The following is a 22,743-nucleotide window of genomic DNA, read 5'->3' on the forward strand; positions in this document are numbered from 1 at the left end:
GGGAAAAAAAAGTTGTAGAGCATTTTCCAAGTTAATAACAAATATTCACACCTTGTCTCTGATTTGTCACACCTTGTCTCAAATTTAAGTCGGGACTGAGACTCAGGAACACTCAACACATCTTGGAAAGACATTCTGGTGTGTCCTTGGCATCATTTATTTGTAACTGTCTCACTGACAAATAATACTATTCCAGGGTTAGGTTTTCCTTTAATTTTTCACCTGAACTTTGCTCGTTTCATATTTATTTTGATCCTGACAAACTCACCAGTCCCTGCCGATGACAAGCATACCCATAACATGATGCTGCCGCCCCTGTAACGACGTTCTTTGTTTGTCGAAAGAGAGTCGGACCGAAATGCAGCGTGTTGGTTACTCATGTTCTTTAATGGAACAAATGACGATACACGAAATAACTTATAAATACAAAAACAACAAACGGAACGGGAAAAAACCTATACAGCCTGTCTGGTGAACACTAACACAGAGACAGGAACAATCACCCACGAAATACAAAGTGAAAACCAGGCTACCTAAATACGGTTCCCAATCAGAGACAACGAGAATCACCTGACTCTGATTGAGAACCGCCTCAGGCAGCCAAGCCTATACAACACCCCTACTCAGCCGCAATCCCAAATACTACAAACCCCAATACGAAAATACAATACATAAACCCATGTCACACCCTGGCCTAACCAAATATATAACGAAAACACAAAATACAATGACCAAGGCGTGACAGCCCCAGTACTTGAAAATACAGATGGTTTCACACTGTTTTGTTGTATTAGATATGACCAAAACCTGTAGTTTTTCCATTTAGGCCAAAAAGGTAGTGTCTTTGCTGTGTTATCTAACAGTCTTGTTGCAAACCCAATGGATGGTTTGGAGTGGATTGTTTTTAAACACACGCTTCCTTCTTTTCTCTTTGTCATAAAGGCCAGCAATGTGAAGTGAATACAATGTTGTTGATCCCTTTGTATTTTTAAAGTATTGTAGTGGCAGCATCATGTTATGGGTAGCCTGGCGGGTAGGAGCGTTGGGCCAGGAACCGAAAGGTCCCTGGGCTGACAAGGTAAAAATCTGTTGTTCTGTCCCTGAGCAAGGCAATTAACCCACAGTTCCCCGGGCCCTGAGCAAGGCAATTAACCCACTGTTCCCCGGGCCCTGAGCAAGGCAATTAACCCACTGTTCCCCGGGCGCCGATGATGTGGATGTCGATTAAGGCAGCCCCCCGCACCTCTCTGATTCAGAGGGAGAGCTGCACACACCAGGAGCTCAGATGCAAAAATATTTATGTCCAACGTATAATACCCTGATGAAGACAGCTTGTCTGTCGAAACGATGGACATAAATATTTTTGCATCTGAGCTCCTGGAGTGTGCGGCTCTCCTTTGTTTTTTTTTAGAGGGAGATCTAACCCTTGGATAGAGTTTCATTTTTCCATGGGACAATTACACCCGTTTATGCTAAAGACGTACCACAATGCATTTCAAGAGGTGTTGAGTATTCCAGTCTCCATCCGGACTTAAATCTGTCAAATATATAAAAAAAAAAAATCTGAGACAAGGTTTGAATATTGCTGTCCGTCAATGATTCCCAACCAAATTCACTGAGCTTGAGCAATTTTAACAGAAACAATGGTTGTATGTTACACTAAGAGTTGGGCAAGGCTGGTTGAATCATATTAAAAATAATTCACAACTGTAATGGCTTCCACCAAGTGTTAACTCAGGGGTGTTAAGATATATGCAATCAATACAGCCACATTTTTTATGTCTTAGTCATTTGGAAATTTTGACATTCTTACATGTGTTGATCGATTGGAGAAAACAATCTAATTGAATCCATTTTTTAGGTTTAATTTTAAAGAACTAGTTTACTATTTTATAGGTTGATGTCTGAAAGTAGTCTATGGGCCAGGAGAAACTAATATATGGTTCATTTTTCTATAAAAAGCCATTACAAACTTCAGCTAACTTTAACCACCGCTAGTTAAAATCTATGGAAGTGATGTGAGCATGTTGTTTATTTATTTTTTCACCTTTCACCTTTTAACTAACATTAAACCAAATATGGAGTTGATTTCAGTTGAGTTTTGACATTTTATTTTTTTCGAAACATGCCCCCATCACTTTCATAGATGTTTAGCAAGTGGTTGCTAAAGTTTTCTAAAGTTTAATGGCTGTTTACAGTTTCCCCTCGTCCAGAGACAACTTCCAGACAACTTTTAGTAATTTGTTATTCGTTATTCACTGTGTGTATGTAACGGATGTGAAACAGCTAGCTTAGTTAGTGGTGGTGCTGAGGTAACGGATGTGAAAAAGCTAGCTTAGTTAGCGGTGGTGCTGAGGTAACGGATGTGAAACAGCTAGCTTAGTTAGCGGTGGTGCGCGCTAAATAGCGTTTCAATCGGTGATGCCACTTGCTCTGAGACCTTGAAGTAGTAGTTCCCCTTGCTCTGCAAGGGCCGTGACTTTTGTGGAGCGATGGGTAACGATGCTTCGAGGGTGACTGTTGTTGATGTGTGCAGAGGGTCCCTGGTTCGCGCCCGGGTATGGGCGAGGGGACGGACTAAAGTTATACTGTTACGTGTATATATAATCTTTGTCATATTGTTTATTTATTTATTTAATGTTTTATCAAAAATTCATTGTTGAAAAAGCAACCCGTAAGTAAGTATTTAACTGTTAGTCTACACTGTTGTTTACGAAGCGTGTGACAAATAAAATGTGATTTTATCTGTTTGGGGGAAATGCATATAATCAGGGATGCAGCTTAAGCCCCACCCTCTTCAATATATACATCAACGAATTGGTGAGGGCACTAGAACAGTCTACAACACCTGGCCTCACCCTACTAGAATCTGAAGTCAAATGTCTGCTGTTTGCTGATGATCTGGTGCTTCTGTCACCAACCAAGGAGGGCCTACAGCAGCACCTAGATCTTCTGCACAGATTCTGCCAGACCTGGGCCCTGACAGTAAATCTCAGTAAGACCAAAATAATGGTGTTCCAAAAAAGGTGAAGTCGCCAGGACCACAAATACAAATTCCATCTAGACACTGTTGTCCTAGAGCACACAAACAACTATACATACCTCGGCCTAAACATCAGCGCCACAGGTAACTTCCACAAAGCTGTGAACGATCTGAGAGACAAGGCAAGAAGGGCATTCAAACCATCAAAAGGAACATAAAATTCAACATACCAATTAGGATCTGGCTAAAAATACTTGAATAAGTCATAGAGCCCATTGCCCTTTATGGTTGTGAGGTCTGGGGTCCGCATGCATGCAGAATTCTGCAGAAATATCCTCCGTGTACAACGTAGAACACCAAATAATGCATGCAGAGCAGAATTAGGCCGATACCCACTAATTATCAAAATCCAGAAAAGAGCCATTAAATTCTACAACCACTTAAAAGGAAGCGATTCCCAAACCTTCCATAACAAAGCCATCACCTACAGAGAGATGATCCTGGAGAAGAGTCCCCTAAGCAAGTTGTTCCTGGGGCTCTGTTCACAAACACAAACACACCCCACAGAGCCCCAGGACAGCAACACAAGTAGACCCAACCAAATCATGAGAAAACAAAAAGATCATTACTTGACACATTGGAAAGAATTAACAAAAAAACAGGGCAAACTAGAATGCTATTTGGCCCTAAACAGAGAGTGCACAGTGGCAGAATACCTGACCACTCTGACTGACCCAAACCTGACCCAAACTTAAGGAAAGCTTTGACTATGTACAGACTCAGCGAGCATAGCCTTGCTATTGAGAAAGGCCGCCGTAGGCAGACATGGCTCTCAAGAGAAGACAGGCTATGTGCTCACTGCCCACAAAATGATGTGGAAACTGAGCTGCACTTCCTAACCTCCTGCGCAATGTATGACCATATTAGAGAGACATATTTCCCTCAGATTACACAGATCCACAAAGAATTCGAAAACAAATCCAATTTTGAAAAACTCCCATATCTACTGGGTGAAATTCCACTGTGTGCCATCAGAGCAGCAAGATTTGTGACCTGTTGCCACGAGAAAAGGGCAACCAGTGAAGAACAAACACCATTGTAAATACAACCCATATTTATGCTTATTTATTTTATATTGTATCCTTTAACCATTTGTACATTGTTAAAACACTGTATATATATAATATGACATTTGTAATGTCTTTATTGTTTTGAAACTTCTGTATGTGTAATGTTTACTGTTAATTTTTTATTGTTTTTCACTTTATATATTCACTTTATATATTATCTACCTCACTTGCTTTGGCAATGTTAACACATGTTTCCCATGCCAATAAATCCCTTGAATTGAATTGAGAGAGAGAGGCACAGGCACAGAGAGGGGCACAGGCACAGAGAGAGGCACAGGGAGAGAGAGGTTTTTTTTCTCTCTGTCTACATACAATCTGCTGCATCACGAGAGAAAAGGGAGGAAGCACACGGCCTTTTTTGTGTAGGTGGTCTGGCTAGTAGCTGTGTGTCTGTAGTGTTGTTGGTGTAAACCTCAGTTTTTGTAGAAAACTGGACATTTACATAGTTCGCCATGTCCGAGGAGATTGAAGGAACAAGGCCTGCCATCGGGGAGGCAACCCACGAGGAACAGCAGGTTAGAGTTGTATTACTTTGATGCTAACAAGCTAAGTTAATGATACATTGTTAGTAGCCATGTCAAATATGTCCGTCAAAGCAGCAGTTTAGTTAGTTAACGTTTAGTAACTTAATTTATTTCAAATGTATCATCACCGTGCATTGAACTGTGCACATAACCATTATTTGTTATCTATCAAGATGAGTGGTTAGCTAGTTAGCAACACAGAGATAGCTTTATTCATTTTACCGGTAGCTAGCTAACTATGTAGCTTAGCTAGATGTTTTCCACAATTGTGTCTGCCTGCGTTCATGCATGCGGCTAAGCTACGCTTTTTTTGGGGGGGCACATTGCAGATAAGCTGAAGGCAATGTTGCCAGCTAGCAACCTAACCCCACTCATTGGAGAATCAAATCAAAGGCCATAATTTATCTGATAGAATCATAACCAGTAGCTAAACTAATCGACTTGTCAACCCTCGAGACAAAAACACCATTTTGTTGCTGTCGATGATGGTAACATACCATGTCACCACAACCCTATTCATTTGTGTCTTATACTGTGTATTTGTGTGTTGTTCTGTCAACACGGGAGATGGATGACACAGTCCTCAACCCGGAGAAGGCAGAGGAGGTGAAACTCAAGGCCAGGTTCCCTCATCTTGGAGCCAAGCCTGGGGGCTCTGACCTGCTCCGGAAACGGATTCAGAAAGGGGTAATAATGGCCTGATGGTTGTGCCCTGCAAACACAACACTTTGGTAGCTGTAGATGATTCTAGTTAGGCTGTGCAAACTAGGATATTTACACTTTACATTCACTTGCTTTCACAGCAATGCATTTTTTTGTTATGGAATCATTGTCATGCTTTTTTTTATAAGCATTGGTTTTCATTTTCTTGGACAACACAAACATCTTTGTAAAGGCTGTAACATATCTGATCTGTGATTTATTTATATATACAGTATATATATATTTTTTTCTCTGTTCAGCAAAAGTTCTTTGACTCTGGGGACTACAACATGGCCAAGGCTAAGGTGAAGAACAAGCAGCAGCTCACTGCAGTAACGCCGGCTGAGAAGGCAGAAATAACCGGGGACCACATCCCCACACCCCAGGACATCCCCCAGAGGAAGCCCTCTATCGTGGCCAGCAAACTGGCTGGCTGAGGGGCTGATGGAAACCGGGAAGCTTTGGAAGTTTTTACATCTGTTCTGGTGTTACCATTCCATCGCTCTCTCTCTGTCTCTGTCTCTGTCTCTCACTCTCCTCTCTCTCTCATGCCAGTCCCAATTCAATCCCTACTTCCTTTACCTCTTGGCCCTAACCCTTCAAATGTTTGATATATCTTGCTGTGGCTTATACCACAGTACCTACACCTTACAGATTTGCAACCATTGAATGGTTAGGGCCAGAGGGAACGGGCAAAGAGGTCATTCAGATCAGTGCATTCTCTCTCCCTCTCTCTCTCTCTCTCTCTCCCTCTCTCTCTCTCTCTCTCCATCTCTCTTCTTTCCTAGACAGCTGTCTTCTGCCCCCCCCCCAATTTTTTTTCCTCACCATCACCACCGTCTCTATATGAATTCTGAAAAATAATATTTTTGAGAATCAAGCAGAAAGACTCCTGAGAAATATTGCTGCCAGAGGATGACTTTCTTCGGATACTGACTGAAAAAATTGGTTTAAAGGGACACATTTTTTGCGAAGTCTACTTCAATGTGACCTGTATCTACTGTAGTGACTTATGTAAACTGTACATGGCCTATCACCATGTATGGGAGAGGCCAGGTCAATATCTTAGACATGTTTTACCTTCTATGGCTTCCATTGACATTTTAAATTGTGAGGTAATATTCTAGAACCAACCGATGAGAATTCTTGATCACTCTTAGAATCCTGTTCTGGTTCCAGATCTATTTCTGTTTGTCTGGACAGCTTCTTGACCTTACAGTCATTGTCTAGACAACACAAACCGATCTGGTACCACCAGTCTAATGCCCTCCTCCACTGTCCAAAAGCTATGTTGTTTGTTTTGATGCATTGATTGAAAATAGCCTGTATCGCACAGTAGCTGTCATGTATATTATGAATCTCATCTGAACCTCTTAAATGGCCTTTAACAGTTTATGAGCCGCTGTTTTCTCTTGGGCAATATTTGCTCACTCACTCCAGTGAGAGAATCTCTGCTTGTCTGATATGGGATCCCTATATAGTGCACTCCCTGTGAGGCTCTGGTCAAATGTAGTGGACTAGGGGTTAGGATGCCATTTCTGATGACATAGCCTCTGTGAATCTAGCCTAGGAATGCCTGCCTGCCTCTATATCTGAGACTCAGGTAATTTAGGTTTCGTGGTCGAGCAACTCGCTGTAAATGAAGTGTCGGTTTGAACGGTGTGCATGTGCATTGACTGTGTGCAGTCGCGTTGTGCCATTTGTAAATAAAATAGTTTTGCACAATAGCTTTGTTTTGACCTTTTCTGTTCTCTTGGTTGATGTTTTCTGCTTTCACAGTAGCTCTAATAATACAGCTGTAATGTCCACATTGACCAACACTGACAAAGAACACAATGAATATGGAAGAGAATATAATAGGCCCATTTACCTTCAAATCCATCCATTTATTAGCCTGGGTGCTGGTCTGTAGCCTGGGTGACGGTCTGTAGCCTGGGTGACGGTCTGTAGCCTGGGTGCTGGTCTGTAGCCTGGGTGCTGGTCTGTAGCCTGGGTGACGGTCTGTAGCCTGGGTGAAGCCTGGGTGACGGTCTGTAGCCTGGGTGACGGTCTGTAGCCTGGGTGCTGGTCTGTAGCCTGGGTGCTGGTCTGTAGCCTGGGTGACGGTCTGTAGCCTGGGTGAAGCCTGGGTGACGGTCTGTAGCCTGGGTGACGGTCTGTAGCCTGGGTGACGGTCTGTAGCCTGGGTGCTGGTCTGTAGCCTGGGTGCTGGTCTGTAGCCTGGGTGCTGGTCTGTAGTCTGGGTGACGGTCTGTAGCCTGGGTGCTGGTCTGTAGCCTGGGTGCTGGTCTGTAGCCTGGGTGACAGTCTGTAGCCTGGGTGCTGGTCTGTAGCCTGGGTGCTGGTCTGTAGCCTGGGTGCTGGTCTGTAGCCTGGGTGCTGGTCTGTAGTCTGGGTGCTGGTCTGTAGCCTGGGTGCTGGTCTGTAGCCTGGGTGCTGGTCTGTAGCCTGGGTGCTGGTCTGTAGCCTGGGTGACGGTCTGTTTGCTCTCTTGTCAACTCCTTATGGAATTGTCATACCAAATGACCGCAACGGAGCTGTTAAGAACACAAACTGATCTGGAAACAGGTCGGCTCTATGAGCTCATCTGCATTTGACAATCGATGTGTTCTTTTAATATTTCATATTGATTAATCCAGTATCCCACATGTTTGGCTTCTTCCCCCCCCAAAACAGAACTGTGAACTGTTGAAACAAAGTTGATTTCTAATAATAATACATGGGATTCACTTTCCAATTGTTTTTCAATTTATAATTTGAAATGACTTGGAATCTTCATAACCTAAAAAGGGGTTATTTATTTTATTTACTTGACACATTTGTAATTTGACAAATCTGGACTATGTTTTCAATAACATTATTAAATAAATCTGGACTGTGTTTTCAATAACATTATTAAATAAATCTGGTTGTTTTTATTCTTACCGATTGAATTTATTTTGGCTAACATACATATTCAACAAAATGTACAATGTGGACCCAGAGGATATCACTTAAAAGTATTAAACAGCTTGTTTCCATAGTGATCCTCGATGGTAAAAACAATAACACATCAAATGATTAAAAGACAAAGAAAAAATTACAAAACAACCATAAATACATTTGTTTATTTTAACATCCTAAAAAGTGGCACTATTCACTGCACTTCTCCCGAACCTTAAAAATCAACCGTATTAATTTCACTTTAAAACAAATCTATTAATCCTTCAAATAAATACTCTGTACCAGCAGTAGGGGGCAGAAGAGAGTGTGGAGTGGTTTCTCTGATTTCGACAACCTTGTCCAGATTAAAACCTTTGGCTGCTTTTTGACGCTATTTCTACTTTTTTGTCTTTGCTTAATCTCCAAGGAGAGGCCATTCCATAGACAAATGCCTGTATAAAAAACAACAACAACGTGCTCCTCACAGTACTGTTTACTCTTGGGATTTTACAAGACATAACACAAGCTCTGCTATTGTAACTGTGTTGGTTATAGACCATATCAATGTGGTTTTTCATGTAACCTGGGGTACGATCATTTAAGATTGATTGACATGAGGCTGAGTCCAATAGGGCTCTTGGTGATAGGATATTCAAATCTGCGTGACTTGGTTATTTTGTATAAATGGATAATACACTAATATTGGTTTTAAACTAAACCTTTACCGTCCGTACATAGCCGTTGTAATACCTACTAATTTGTAGTATTGTACGGGTATAAAGGGTTAAATGATCAAGCCCAAAACCTCACCTTAACATTCACTCTCCTCTCTCGGATGCCAGCGTTCTCCCCCTGGGCACCACCACAGCCTACTGCCAGCTGTACCAGTCTAGAGGTAACAACAAGGTGGACCAGCACCACCACAGCTTACTGCCAGCTGTACCAGTCTAGAGGTAACAACAAGGTGGACCAGCACCACCACAGCCTACTGCCAGCTGTACCAGTCTAGAGGGAACAACAAGGTGGACCAGCACCAACACAGCCTACTGCCAGCTGTACCAGTCTAGAGGTAACAACAAGGTGGACCAGCACCACCACAGCCTACTGCCAGCTGTACCAGTCTAGAGGGAACAACAAGGTGGACCACCACAGCCTACTGCCAGCTGTACCAGTCTAGAGGTAACAAGGTGGACCAGCACCACCACAGCCTACTGCCAGCTGTACCAGTCTAGAGGGAACAACAAGGTGGACCACCACAGCCTACTGCCAGCTATACCAGTCTAGAGGTAACAACAAGGTGGACCAACACCACCACAGCCTACTGCCAGCTGTACCAGTCTAGAGGTAACAACAAGGTGGACCAGCACCACCACAGCCTACTGCCAGCTGTACCAGTCTAGAGGTAACAAGAAGGTGGACCAGCACCACCACAGCCTACTGCCAGCTGTACCAGTCTAGAGGGAACAACAAGGTGGACCACCACAGCCTACTGCCAGCTGTACCAGTCTAGAGGGAACAACAAGGTGGACCAGCACCAACACAGCCTACTGCCAGCTGTACCAGTCTAGAGGTAACAACAAGGTGGACCAGCACCACCACAGCCTACTGCCAGCTGTACCAGTCTAGAGGTAACAACAAGGTGGACCACCACAGCCTACTGCCAGCTGTACCAGTCTAGAGGTAACAACAAGGTGGACCAGCACCACCACAGCCTACTGCCAGCTGTACCAGTCTAGAGGTAACAACAAGGTGGACCAGCACCACCACAGCCTACTGCCAGCTGTACCAGTCTAGAGGGAACAACAAGGGGGACCAGCACCAACACAGCCTACTGCCAGCTGTACCAGTCTAGAGGGAACAAGAAGATGGACCAGCACCAACACAGCCTACTGCCAGCTGTACCAGTCTAGAGGTAACAACAAGGTGGACCAGCACCAACACAGCCTACTGCCAGCTGTACCAGTCTAGAGGGAACCACAAGGTGGACCAGCACCAACACAGCCTACTGCCAGCTGTACCAGTCTAGAGGTAACAACAAGGTGGACCAGCACCAACACAGCCTACTGCCAGCTGTACCAGTCTAGAGGTAACAACAAGGTGGATCAGCACCACCACAGCCTACTGCCAGCTGTACCAGTCTAGAGGTAACAACAAGGTGGACCAGCACCAACACAGCCTACTGCCAGCTGTACCAGTCTAGAGGGAACCACAAGGTGGACCAGCACCAACACAGCCTACTGCCAGCTGTACCAGTCTAGAGGTAACAAGAAGGTGGACCAGCACCAACACAGCCTACTGCCAGCTGTACCAGTCTAGAGGTAACAAGAAGGTGGAACAACACCACCACAGCCTACTGCCAGCTGTACCAGTCTAGAGGTAACAACAAGGTGGACCAGCACCAACACAGCCTACTGCCAGCTGTACCAGTCTAGAGGTAACAAGAAGGTGGACCAGCACCAACACAGCCTACTGCCAGCTGTACCAGTCTAGAGGTAACAACAAGGTGGACCAGCACCACCACAGCCTACTGCCAGCTGTACCAGTCTAGAGGTAACAACAAGGTGGACCAGCACCACCACAGCCTACTGCCAGCTGTACCAGTCTAGAGGTAACAAGAAGGTGGACCAGCACCACCACAGCCCGCAGTCTACCGCCAGCTGTACCAGTCTAGAGGTAACAACAAGGTGGACCAGCACCAACACAGCCTACTGCCAGCTGTACCAGTCTAGAGGTAACAAGAAGGTGGACCAGCACCAACACAGCCTACTGCCAGCTGTACCAGTCTAGAGGTAACAACAAGGTGGACCAGCACCACCACAGCCTACTGCCAGCTGTACCAGTCTAGAGGTAACAACAAGGTGGACCAGCACCAACACAGCCTACTGCCAGCTGTACCAGTCTAGAGGGAACAACAAGGTGGACCAGCACCACACCGACCGTACCTCAAGGTTTGACTGCCTGCTGTACCAGTCTTGAGGTAACACTACTACATTAGTGTTAAAGGGAGGTTCGACTGCCAGCCCCAGGTCCTCTGCAAGGATCCCTTGTCCGGAGGTGCCTACTACTGGGAGGTGGAGTGGAAAAGGGGGGCCTGCACCTAAAAGGACCTCAAGAGGACAGGCTACGGGGACAGCTCCGATGCTAGCCACTCTGCCCAGCATAGACCAGATGGAGAACAATGCACCCTATTCATCCCGGATAGGGATCTTCTTGGACTTATCGGCAGGCACCTTCTCCTTCTACACCATGAGGGGTACCATGTCTCTCACCTACCGCTTCAATGCCTCTTCCGCTGAGCACGTCTATCCAGGTTTCTGAGTCTGGTATCAGTCAGCTGTCACCATTGCGCTTTCACACCGAGGATTGGTGATTATCGAGGGGCAGATTTTTGGAAAGATTTTAATATATTATTATTCACTATTATTCACTATGGATGTTAAAAAAGCTACGACTTAAAATTTCTGAGCAGCAGAAACCAGGTACATCTATATGTGCTCAGGCCCTCAACGTGATCAGGACAGAGAAACCAGACACACGCTCCCTCAACATGATCAGTACAGAGAAACCAGACACACGCTCCCTCAACATGATCAGGACAGAGAAACCAGGTACATCTATATGTGCTCAGGCCCTCAACATGATCAGAACAGAGAAACCAGGTACATCTATATGTGCTCAGGCCCTCAACATGATCAGGACAGAGAAACCAGGTACATCTATATGTGCTCAGGCCCTCAAACATGATCAGGACAGAGAAACCAGGTACATCTATATGTGCTCAGGCCCTCAAACATGATCAGGACAGAGAAACCAGGTACATCTATATGTGCTCAGGCCCTCAACATGATCAGGACAGAGAAACCAGACACACGCTCCCTCAACATGATCAGGACAGAGAAATCAAACACGTGCTCATTGCTCACACTCCAAACAAAAGACAATGAAAATAAATTAATTTTATCAAATAAACCAAAACCAAAAAGTGTAGCAAGTTGTGAACTCTGCAAACAACGTTACCACTCAGAGAATGAGAACGGTAAATTACTGTAATTAATACATGCATTAACAGAAATTAATGTAAACAACCGACAGGGAGATTAACGGTACATTTACTACTGGCGAGTGGCAGCATATGTACTGGTGAATTAATTTAAATAAGAAATAAATGGGAAAACAATTCACACAATGAAACAATGAATGAGAGAGACTGGTCTATATCTTCACCACGCACCCCTGCCCCGCTGAGCCAGTCTGGAGAGAGAGACTGGTCTATATCTTCACCACACACCCCTGCCCCGCTGAGCCAGTCTGGAGAGAGAGACTGGTCTATATCTTCACCACACACCCCTGCCCCGCTGAGCCAGTCTGGAGAGAGACTGGTCTATATCTTCACCACACACCCCTGCCCCGCTGAGCCAGTCTGGAGAGAGAGACTGGTCTATATCTTCACCACACACCCCTGCCCTGCTGAGCCAGTCTGGAGAGAGAGACGGGTCTATATCTTCACCACACACCCCTGCCCTGTTGAGCCAGTCTGGAGAGAGAGACTGGTCTATACCTTCACCACACACCCCTGCCCCGCTGAGCCAGTCTGGAGAGAGAGACTGGTCTATATCTTCACCACGCACCCCTGCCCCGCTTAGCCAGTCTGGAGAGAGAGACTGGTCTATATCTTCACCACGCACCCCTGCCCCGCTGAGCCAGTCTGGAGAGAGAGACTGGTCTATATCTTCACCACGCACCCCTGCCCCGCTGAGCCAGTCTGGAGAGAGAGACTGGTCTATATCTTCACCACGCACCCTGCCCCGCTGAGCCAGTCTGGGAGAGAGACTGGTCTATATCTTCACCACACACCCCTGCCCTGCTGAGCCAGTCTGGAGAGAGAGACTGGTCTATATCTTCACCACACACCCCTGCCCTGCTTAGCCAGTCTGGAGAGAGAGACTGGTCTATATCTTCACCACACACCCCTGCCCTGTTGAGCCAGTCTGGAGAGAGAGACGGGTCTATATCTTCACCACACACCCCTGCCCTGCTGAGCCAGTCTGGAGAGAGACTGGTCTATACCTTCACCACACACCCCTGCCCTGCTGAGCCAGTCTGGAGAGAGAGACTGGTCTATACCTTCACCACACACCCCTGCCCTGCTGAGCCAGTCTGGAGAGAGAGACTGGTCTATACCTTCACCACACACCCCTGCCCTGCTGAGCCAGTCTGGAGAGAGAGACTGGTCTATATCTTCACCACACACCCCTGCCCTGCTGAGCCAGTCTGGAGAGAGAGACTGGTCTATACCTTCACCACACACCCCTGCGCTGCTGAGCCAGTCTGGAGAGAGACTGGCATGCATAGTATTTATATCAGCCCACTGATTACAATTAAGAGCAAAACGTGTCGCTCTGTTCTGGGCTGCAGCTTAACTAGGTCTTTCCTTGCAGCCCTCGACCACACGACTGGACAATAATCAAGATCAGATAAAACTAGAACCTGCAGGACTTGCTTTTTGGAGTGTGGTGTCAAAAAAGCAGAGCATCTCTTTAATAGGGACAGACCTCTCCCCATCTCTTTAATAGGGACAGACCTCTCCCCATCTCTTTAATAGGGACAGAACTTTCCCCATCTCTTTAATAGGGACAGACCTCTCCCCATCTCTTTAATAGGGACAGACCTCTCCCCATCTCTTTAATAGGGACAGACCTCTCCCCATCTCTTTAATAGGGACAGACCTCTCCCCATCTCTTTAATAGGGACAGACCTCTCCCCATCTCTTTAATAGGGACAGACCTCTCCCCATCTCTTTAATAGGGACAGACCTCTCCCCATCTCTTTAATAGGGACAGACCTCTCCCCATCTCTTTAATAGGGACAGACCTCTCCCCATCTCTTTAATAGGGACAGACCTCTCCCCATCTCTTTAATAGGGACAGACCTCTCCCCATCTCTTTAATAGGGACAGACCTCTCTCCCCATCTCTTTAATAGGGACAGACCTCTCCCCATCTCTTTAATAGGGACAGACCTCTCCCCATCTCTTTAATAGGGACAGACCTCTCCCCATCTCTTTAATAGGGACAGACCTCTCCCCATCTCTTTAATAGGGACTTGTTCAACAGCCACACCATTCAATACCAGATTCAGCTGAGGTCTAGAACTTAGGGAATGATTTGTACCAAATACAATGCTCTTAGTTTTAGAGATGTTCAAGGACCAGTTTATTACTGACCACCCATTCCATAACTGACTACATCTCCTTGTTAAGGGTATCAGTGACTTCATTAGCTGTGGTTGCTGATGCGTGTATGTTTGAATGTTATAATATTATGTTTGAATGTTATAATGTAATATGTAATAAGCCAAGCAGCCACAAGGAGGTCACCTTTCAAGGCAACAGCCACCGGACGCGCGGAATAGATGTACCCATAATGCACAGAGACTTCACACTTGAAGAAGTATGGAGATTCCTGTCGGCACGTAGCCGCTATTTTCTCTCTCTCCGCTACGTTTTCCTTTATATTTTTCATATTTATTCACTGGGTTGCAAATGAAGAGACAGAGGCCAAAGTGAAGCGTGGATATAACGCATATTGAATGTCATGGCAGCTTCTGGACTATACTCCAAGGTAGGCTAATATGATTAGTAGGTTTCTGTCAGTGGCATGTAAGTTAGCAGGACTAAAGGATCATTTACGGATAGAGATAACAGTTAAATGGAGTTACGCTATTTTATCAACATTGGCCTCAGTTTTGTTCTCACAGTTAATGTGTGTGCCTTTATGTAACGTTAGGTCATTGCGATAGACTTTTTGCTACATGTCAATAACTGCCACAGACAGTGAAGAGTGATGACACAGCTGTGGAAAGTTAAAGTTACTCGGTGTATATCGCCTCGATTTAAGAGAATGGGAGTTGAGCGTTCCTCAACTACTTTGTGAGTTGCGTCAAGATTATAAAGTTATTAGTCACATCAATGGTTTTGTTGGTGAGAAATGTCAATGATGATTATTGACTAAATAAGTAATGTTGTCATCTCATCCATAGTGATATTATATTGTATATCCGAAGAGAATGGTCACAGATGTTTGTTTTTTAATGGCATTGATCATTTAGATTAGACTAGAATGCAGTTGTGTATCCAGAATAGATTCTGACTGTATGCTTGTTCACAGCTGCACTCGGATCGGACAAACTTCCTGTATAAATGAAGACACCGCAGAGCCGACGCAAAATCGGTTATCAGTTATACTCTGAATTGTCCCATTATCCAAACTCTTACACCGAGAAGATTGAACGAATGCAAAAAAAATAAAAAATAAAAATAGCTCGTGTAAGAGTTGGGATAATAGGACAATTAGGAGTAAAAATGCATTTCTCAACCCTGGATTGAGATACATCCGGCTCTGCAGAAGCTTGTCTGACCCGAGTGTAGCTGTAAGCAAGCATAGGGGTCTGAATCTATTCTGGATAGCAGTAGTGCAACATTGTCCGTATGTTGACATGTCTATGCATTAACCTGTGTCCCTCTGTCCCTCTACTCCCTCTGTATAATTAGACTAGATCATACTAAAAAAATGTCAGTATGTTGCCTAGCCATATCTACGACTCGTCGCTTTTTAAGTCCGAGGTGTAGCTGTTATGTTGTTGACATGTCCACGCATTAACCAGTGTTCCGCTGTCCCTCAGTATGCCCGGGTCTGGCTCCCAGATGCTGTGGAGGCATGGAAGCCAGCAGAGCTCACCAAGGACTACACTCCTGGAGACAGGGCTCTGTGTCTACAGCTGGAGGATGGCACAGTGAGAGAGGAGCTGGGTCTGGAGGGGTGGAGAGATGGGTCTGGAGGGGTGGAGGGATGGGTCTGGTGGGGTGGAGGGATGGGTCTGGTGGGGTGGAGAGATGGGTCTGGAGGGGTGGAGAGATGGGTCTGGAGGGGTGGAGAGATGGGTCTGGAGGGGTGGAGAGATGGGTCTGGAGGGGTGGAGAGATGGGTCTGGAGGGGTGGAGAGATGGGTCTGTAGGGGTAGAGAGATGGGTCTGGAGGGGTAGAGAGATGGGTCTGGAGGAGTGGAGAGATAGGTTCTGGGTCTGGAGGGGTGGAGAGATGGGTTCTGGGTCTGGAGGGGTGGAGAGATGGGTTCTGGGTCTGGAGGAGTGGAGAGATGGGTTTTGGGTCTGGAGGAGTGGAGAGATGGGGTCTGGAGGAGTGAAGAGATGGGTTTTGGGTCTGGAGGAGTGGAGAGATGGGTTCTGGGTCTGGAGGGGTGGAGAGATGGGTCTGGAGGGGTGGAGAGATGGGTCTGGTGGGGTGGAGAGATGGGTCTGGAAGGGTGGAGAGATAGGTCTGGAGGGGTGGAGAGATGGGTCTGGAGGGGTGGAGAGATGGGTCTGGAGGGGTGGAGAGATGGGTCTGGAGGGGTGGAGAGATGGGTCTGGAGGGGTAGAGAGATGGGTCTGGGTCTGGAGGGGTGGAGAGATGAGTCTGGAGGGGTGGAGAGATGGGTCTGGAGGGGTGGAGAGATGGGTCTGGAGGGGTAGAGAGATGGGTCTGGGTCTGGAGGGGTGGAGAGATGAGTCTGGAGGGGTAGAGAGATGAGTCTGGAGGGGTGGAGAGATGGGTCTGGAGGGGTGGAGAGATGGGTCTGGAGGGGTGGAGAGATGGGTCTGGAGGGGTGGAGAGATGGGTCTGGAGGGGTGGAGAGATGGGTCTGGAGGGGTGGAGAGATGGGTCTGGGTCTGGAGGGGTGGAGAGATGAGTCTGGAGGGGTGGAGAGATGGGTCTGGAGGGGTGGAGAGATGGGTCTGGAGGGGTAGAGAGATGGGTCTGGGTCTGGAGGGGTGGAGAGATGAGTCTGGAGGGGTAGAGAGATGAGTCTGGAGGGGTGGAGAGATGGGTCTGGAGGGGTAGAGAGATGGGTCTGGAGGGGTAGAGAGATGGGTCTGGAGGGGTAGAGAGATGGGTCTGGAGGGGTGGAGAGATGGGTCTGGAGGGGTGGAGAGATGGGTCTGGAGGGGTGGAGAGATGGGTCTGGAGGGGTGGAGAGATGGGTCTGGAGGGGTGGAGAGATGGGTCTGGAGGGGTGGAGAGATGGGTCTGGAGGGGTGGAGAGATGGGTCTGGAGGGGTGGAGAGATGGGTCTGGAGGGGTGGAGAGATGGGTCTGGAGGGGTGGAGAGATGGGTCTCGTTGGAATAGAAAGAAGGAACATTTGGATCAAGACCCAAGGAAGGGTTTTGTCTATGGCTGTCACTGTGGTGGGCAAGTCCTCAGAATGTAAATCATAATTGTTATCCTGTTTTATTTATGTACCTGGTTGATACATTTAGGTCAGACTAAACGTATGTTGCTATAGTTACCACCTTGACTTTGAGTAAGAGAAGGCTTCACACTTACAGCTCCAGTTTTGAACACACGTGTTCCCTAAGTAGCCTCAACATGAGATGTTTTTTTTTAGATCAAGCTAGATACAGGGACCGAAACGTAAGAGGCCACAACACCTACGGTGCTTGTACTCCAAGCCTTTCTGCTGTTGCACAGCAGCTGACGGTTCAAGTTGAGGCATGTAATCCATGTACTTCAGGTATGGAAATAGGCCCAAGATGTTATCTGAGTGGTTGGGCAGAAGAGGGATCACCATTTTAACTCTCTATTTAATGGACACATGGAGGAAAGACTAATTACACTATAAGGAGTTCAATGCTGCAATATGTCACTTTTTGGGGGGGGGGGGGGCGACCTGATGAAATTCACATAGAAATGTGAATTATAGATGTGTCATTCCCATTGAAAGCAAGTCTAAGAAGTGGTAGATATGTTCTATGTGCTCTATTGGTATGTTTCTTGTTAATTTTTTTTTATGTTCGGTTTTATACACCAGCTTCAAACAGCTAAAAATACAATATTTTTGGTGATGGAAAATATATGTCACAGCGGTTTAGATGGTACAATGATTCTGTACACTATACTTGTTTTGTTACATGAATTGAAATTAGGGGAACTATTAGAATTTTAGCAACCAGGAAATGGTGAAGCGGTTTCTGCATAGTGCCTCTTTTATACGGCATACTGTATACAATTCCAACGTTGAATAAACAACCCATATTAGATACATTGCACCATCCGACATAAGCTCGCACTAATTTCCGGTGCTTGTCCAGTGAATATATGTATGTATGTTATTGTTATTTTGGGGGTGTTGCTTCCATCTGACTGCGGTGTTTTCTTCCAGAACTTGGAACACAAGATTGACCCCCAGACCAACAGTTTACCCCCACTAAGGAACCCTGATATCCTGGTGGGGGAGAATGACCTGACAGCTCTCAGCTACCTCCACGAACCAGCAGTTCTACACAACCTCAAAGTGCGCTTCGTGGAGTCCAAGATCATCTACACCTACTGCGGTAAAGACACACTCCCAAGTCCATCTACACCTACTGCGGTATAGAAACACTCCCAAGTCCATCTACACCTACTGCGGTAAAGAGACACTCCCAAGTCCATCTACACCTACTGCGGTATAGAAACACTCCCAAGTCCATCTACACCTACTGCGGTATAGAAACACTCCCAAATCCATCTACACCTACTGCGGTATAGAAACACTCCCAAGTCCATCTACACCTACTGCGGTATAGAAACACTCCCAAGTCCATCTACACCTACTGCGGTAAAGAGACACTCCCAAGTCCATCTACACCTACTGCGGTATAGAAACACTCACACTCCCAAGATCATCTACACCTACTGCGGTATAGAAACACTCCCAAGTCCATCTCCACCTACTGCGGTATAGAAACACTCCCAAGTCCATCTACACCTACTGCGGTAAAGACACACTCCCAAGTCCATCTACACCTACTGCGGTATAGAAACACTCCCAAGTCCATCTACACCTACTGCGGTATAGAAACACTCCCAAGTCCATCTACACCTACTGCGGTATAGAAACACTCCCAAGTCCATCTACACCTACTGCGGTATAGAAACACTCCCAAGTCCATCTACACCTACTGCGGTATAGAAACACTCCCAAGTCCATCTACACCTACTGCGGTATAGAAACACTCCCAAGTCCATCTACACCTACTGCGGTAAAGACACACTCCCAAGTCCATCTCCACCTACTGCGGTATAGAAACACTCCCAAGTCCATCTCCACCTACTGCGGTATAGAAACACTCCCAAGTCCATCTACACATACTGCGGTATAGAAACACTCCCAAGTCCATCTCCACCTACTGCGGTATAGAAACACTCACACTCCCAAGATCATCTACACCTACTGCGGTATAGAAACACTCCCAAGTCCATCTACACCTACTGCGGTATAGAAACACTCCCAAGTCCATCTCCACGTGTTGTGAGTAAAAAAGCCTTTAACTCTGTTCTGGTGACTCACTGTAGACTTTGGAGTCCCGTTCACAGGACGGTCAGTTCGTTCGAGGTAATATAGATAGTGTGGATCATATATTCAGAAGTCCTGACATTCTGACCTACCGTTCAGAATGTTCTACCTAAATATGCTTCTTTTAACCGCTGTAAATATGCGGTGTTGTGGTGGAGTTTTTTTTTTTATCGGGAAAATTCATGTGGAAATTAGATCATTGTTGTCATATTGTTCTGAATTTATTTCGGTATCTGGCAAAATATTTGTTGTTAACTGCTATCAGACCTGGGCTATTTGAAATGTTTGAAATTCTTTGTGTGTGTGTGTGTGTATGTGTGTGTGTGTGGGTTTTGATACATCATGTCACTGATTCGTTAATGTGAATTCATTCAGGCATCGTGTTGGTTTCCATCAACCCCTATGAGAGCATACCCATCTATGACCATGACATCATCCACGCCTACAGTGGACAGAACATGGGTGATATGGATCCTCACATCTTCGCTGTGGCAGAGGAGGCTTACAAACAAATGGCCAGGTCTGTCAATCACTCGGCTCAATGTTTTGTCCTTGCTTCCTTCCTATCTTGACGTGATTGGACAGGTCTCCATCACGTGACTTTCAGCTGTCCAGTCATGCAACATCAGTGATTACTTCAAGGAAGGCTGTTCTATCTTGTTCTTGTTCTTCTAGAGATCAGAGGAACCAGTCTATCATAGTGAGTGGGGAGTCTGGGGCTGGTAAGACAGTCTCTGCTAAATATGCCATGAGGTACTTTGCTACGGTCAGTGGGTCATCCAGCGAGGCTAATGTGGAGGAAAGAGTGCTGGCCTCCAGCCCCATCATGGAGGTAAAGAGACCACCGGTCTGTCTTTCAATTCAGTAAACTTTATTGATCCTAGACGGGCAATCGTTGTTGTAAGTCAAAGGCAAAATGTTGTGAAGTTTTCAGATAGAGCTGACTACTCGTCAATGCCTGTCCGGGTGACAGGGAGGGGTATCCTAGTGGTTAGAGCGTTGGACGAGTAACCGAAAGGTTGCAAGTTTGAATCCCCGAGCTGACAAGGTACAAATCTGTCGTTCTGCCCCTGAACAAGGCAGTTAACCCACTGTTCCTAGGCCATCATTGAAAATAAGAATTTGTTCTTAACTGACTTGCCTAGTTAAATAAAGGTAAAAAAAAAAAAGACATGTTTGTTTCTACAGGATATACAGTATATCTATCGGAAGGTTCTACAACGTTTTGCCCTGACGAACATGGCCCACATCTACTTGTCTGTAGCCAACTACCCAAATGATACCCGGAGCTCGTTCATTCTGGGGTTTTTTTCCCCCTCTAGGCCATCGGGAATGCAAAGACGACTAGAAACGACAACAGCAGTCGCTTTGGGAAGTACATCGAGATTGGATTCGACAAAAACTATCACATCATCGGGGCAAACATGAGAACGTACTTGCTGGAGAAATCTAGAGTGGTGTTTCAGGTGAGGTCCAATACATGGACTGTATTTGGTATGGCTGGAGTTCAGGGTATGTTCTTTAGGGCAAACCGTAGCTAACTGTATCATACCTACTCAACATGACCTCATTTCTAAGTTTCTCATCTGTAAAAATAAATAAATAATCATCATAATTCTTCACTGCATGTTGACTGGGGAGCCTGGGTTTTGTTACAGCTGAGATGTCCTCGTTCCTCTTCTTCCTAATGAATTATGGGGCTTTACGATTTTCTAACAAACACATTCCTGAAGAGAAAGAGGTAGTGTGCCACTATCCCATGTCTGTCTTATTTTTAAAACTCGATTTGATTATACACTTTGTTGTCTTTGCAGGCTACCGAGGAGAGGAATTACCATATCTTCTACCAACTGTGTGCCTCCTCACACCTTCCTGAGTTCAAAACTCTCCAGTTAGGTATGGTGTGTTGGTCCCATGTTTTACGAGCCTAAATTAAATATCTCAGAAATGTTCCAAGCGCACAAAAAAAATACAAATTTTTCTCAAATTTTTTGCACAAATTTGTTTACATCCCTGTTAGTGAGCATTTGTCCTTTGCCAAGATAATCCATCCACCTGACAGGTGTGGCATATCAAGAAGCTGATTAAACAGCATGAGTGTTACACAGGTGCACCTTATGCTGGGGGACAAATCTTGTCACACAACACGATGCCACAGATGTGTCAATTTGAGAGCTCATGCAATTGGCATGCTGACTACAGGAATGTCCACCAGAGCTGTTGCCAGAGAATTTCATGTTAATTTCTCTACCATAAGCCGCCTCCAACGTTGTTTTAGAGAATTTAGCTGTACGTCCCACTGGCCTCCCAACCACAGACTACATGTATGGAGTCATGTGGGCGAGTGGTTTGCTGATGTCAGCGTTGTGAACAGAGTGCCCCATGGTAGCGGTGGGGTTATGGTATGAGCAGGCATAAGCTTCGGACAATGAACACTCTTGCATTTTATCGATGGCAATTTGAATGCGCAAAGAAGAGATCCCGGGGCCCATTGTCGTGCCATTCATCCGCTGCCATCACCTCATGTTTCGGTATGATAATGCACGACCCCATGTCACAAGGATCTGGACACAATTCCTGGAAGCTGAAAATGTCCCAGTTCTTCCATGGCCTGTATACTCACCAGCCACGTCACCCATTGAGCATGTTTGGGATGCTCTGGATCGATGTGTACGACAGCGTGTTCCAGTTCCCACCAATATTCAACAACTTCACACAGCCGTTGAAGAGGAGTGGGACAACATTCCACAGGCCACCATCAACAGCCTGATTAACTCTATGTGAAGGAGATGTGTTGCGCTGCATGAGGCAAATGGTGGTCACACCAGATACTGACTGGTTTTCTGATCCACACTCCTATCTTTGTTTAAGGTATCTGTGACCAACAGCTGCATATCTGCATTCCCAGTCATGTGACATCAATATATTAGGACTTAATGAATTCATTTAAATTATATTAACTGTAACTTAGTAAAGTCTTCAAAATTGCAGCATGTTACGTTTTATATGTTTGTTCAGTATATATTAAACACCAAGGCTCTCCAACTTTGTTCCTGACGACCTGCTGTCCTGCAGGTCTTTGCTTCA

General features: G+C 45.7%; 1 protein-coding gene and 1 pseudogene across 1 annotated transcript; both read left to right on the top strand.

The window, feature by feature from the left end:
- The first annotated feature begins 4,357 nt into the window (after nt 1–4,357).
- LOC135508926 (cAMP-regulated phosphoprotein 19-like) lies at nt 4,358–7,066 on the top strand. Its single transcript, XM_064929148.1, has 3 exons — nt 4,358–4,628; nt 5,205–5,324; nt 5,600–7,066. The coding sequence occupies exons 1-3, from the start codon at nt 4,566–4,568 to the stop codon at nt 5,774–5,776; spliced, it is 360 nt and encodes a 119-aa protein (XP_064785220.1). The 5' UTR covers nt 4,358–4,565; the 3' UTR covers nt 5,777–7,066.
- Nucleotides 7,067–14,689: 7,623 nt separating this feature from the next.
- The window catches only part of LOC135508928 (unconventional myosin-Va-like), a 40,736-nt pseudogene continuing 32,682 nt past the window's right edge, over nt 14,690–22,743 (top strand).

Source organism: Oncorhynchus masou, chromosome 22 (genome assembly GCF_036934945.1).
Source record: "Oncorhynchus masou masou isolate Uvic2021 chromosome 22, UVic_Omas_1.1, whole genome shotgun sequence".
In the NCBI taxonomy this organism is placed as follows: domain Eukaryota; kingdom Metazoa; phylum Chordata; class Actinopteri; order Salmoniformes; family Salmonidae; genus Oncorhynchus; species Oncorhynchus masou.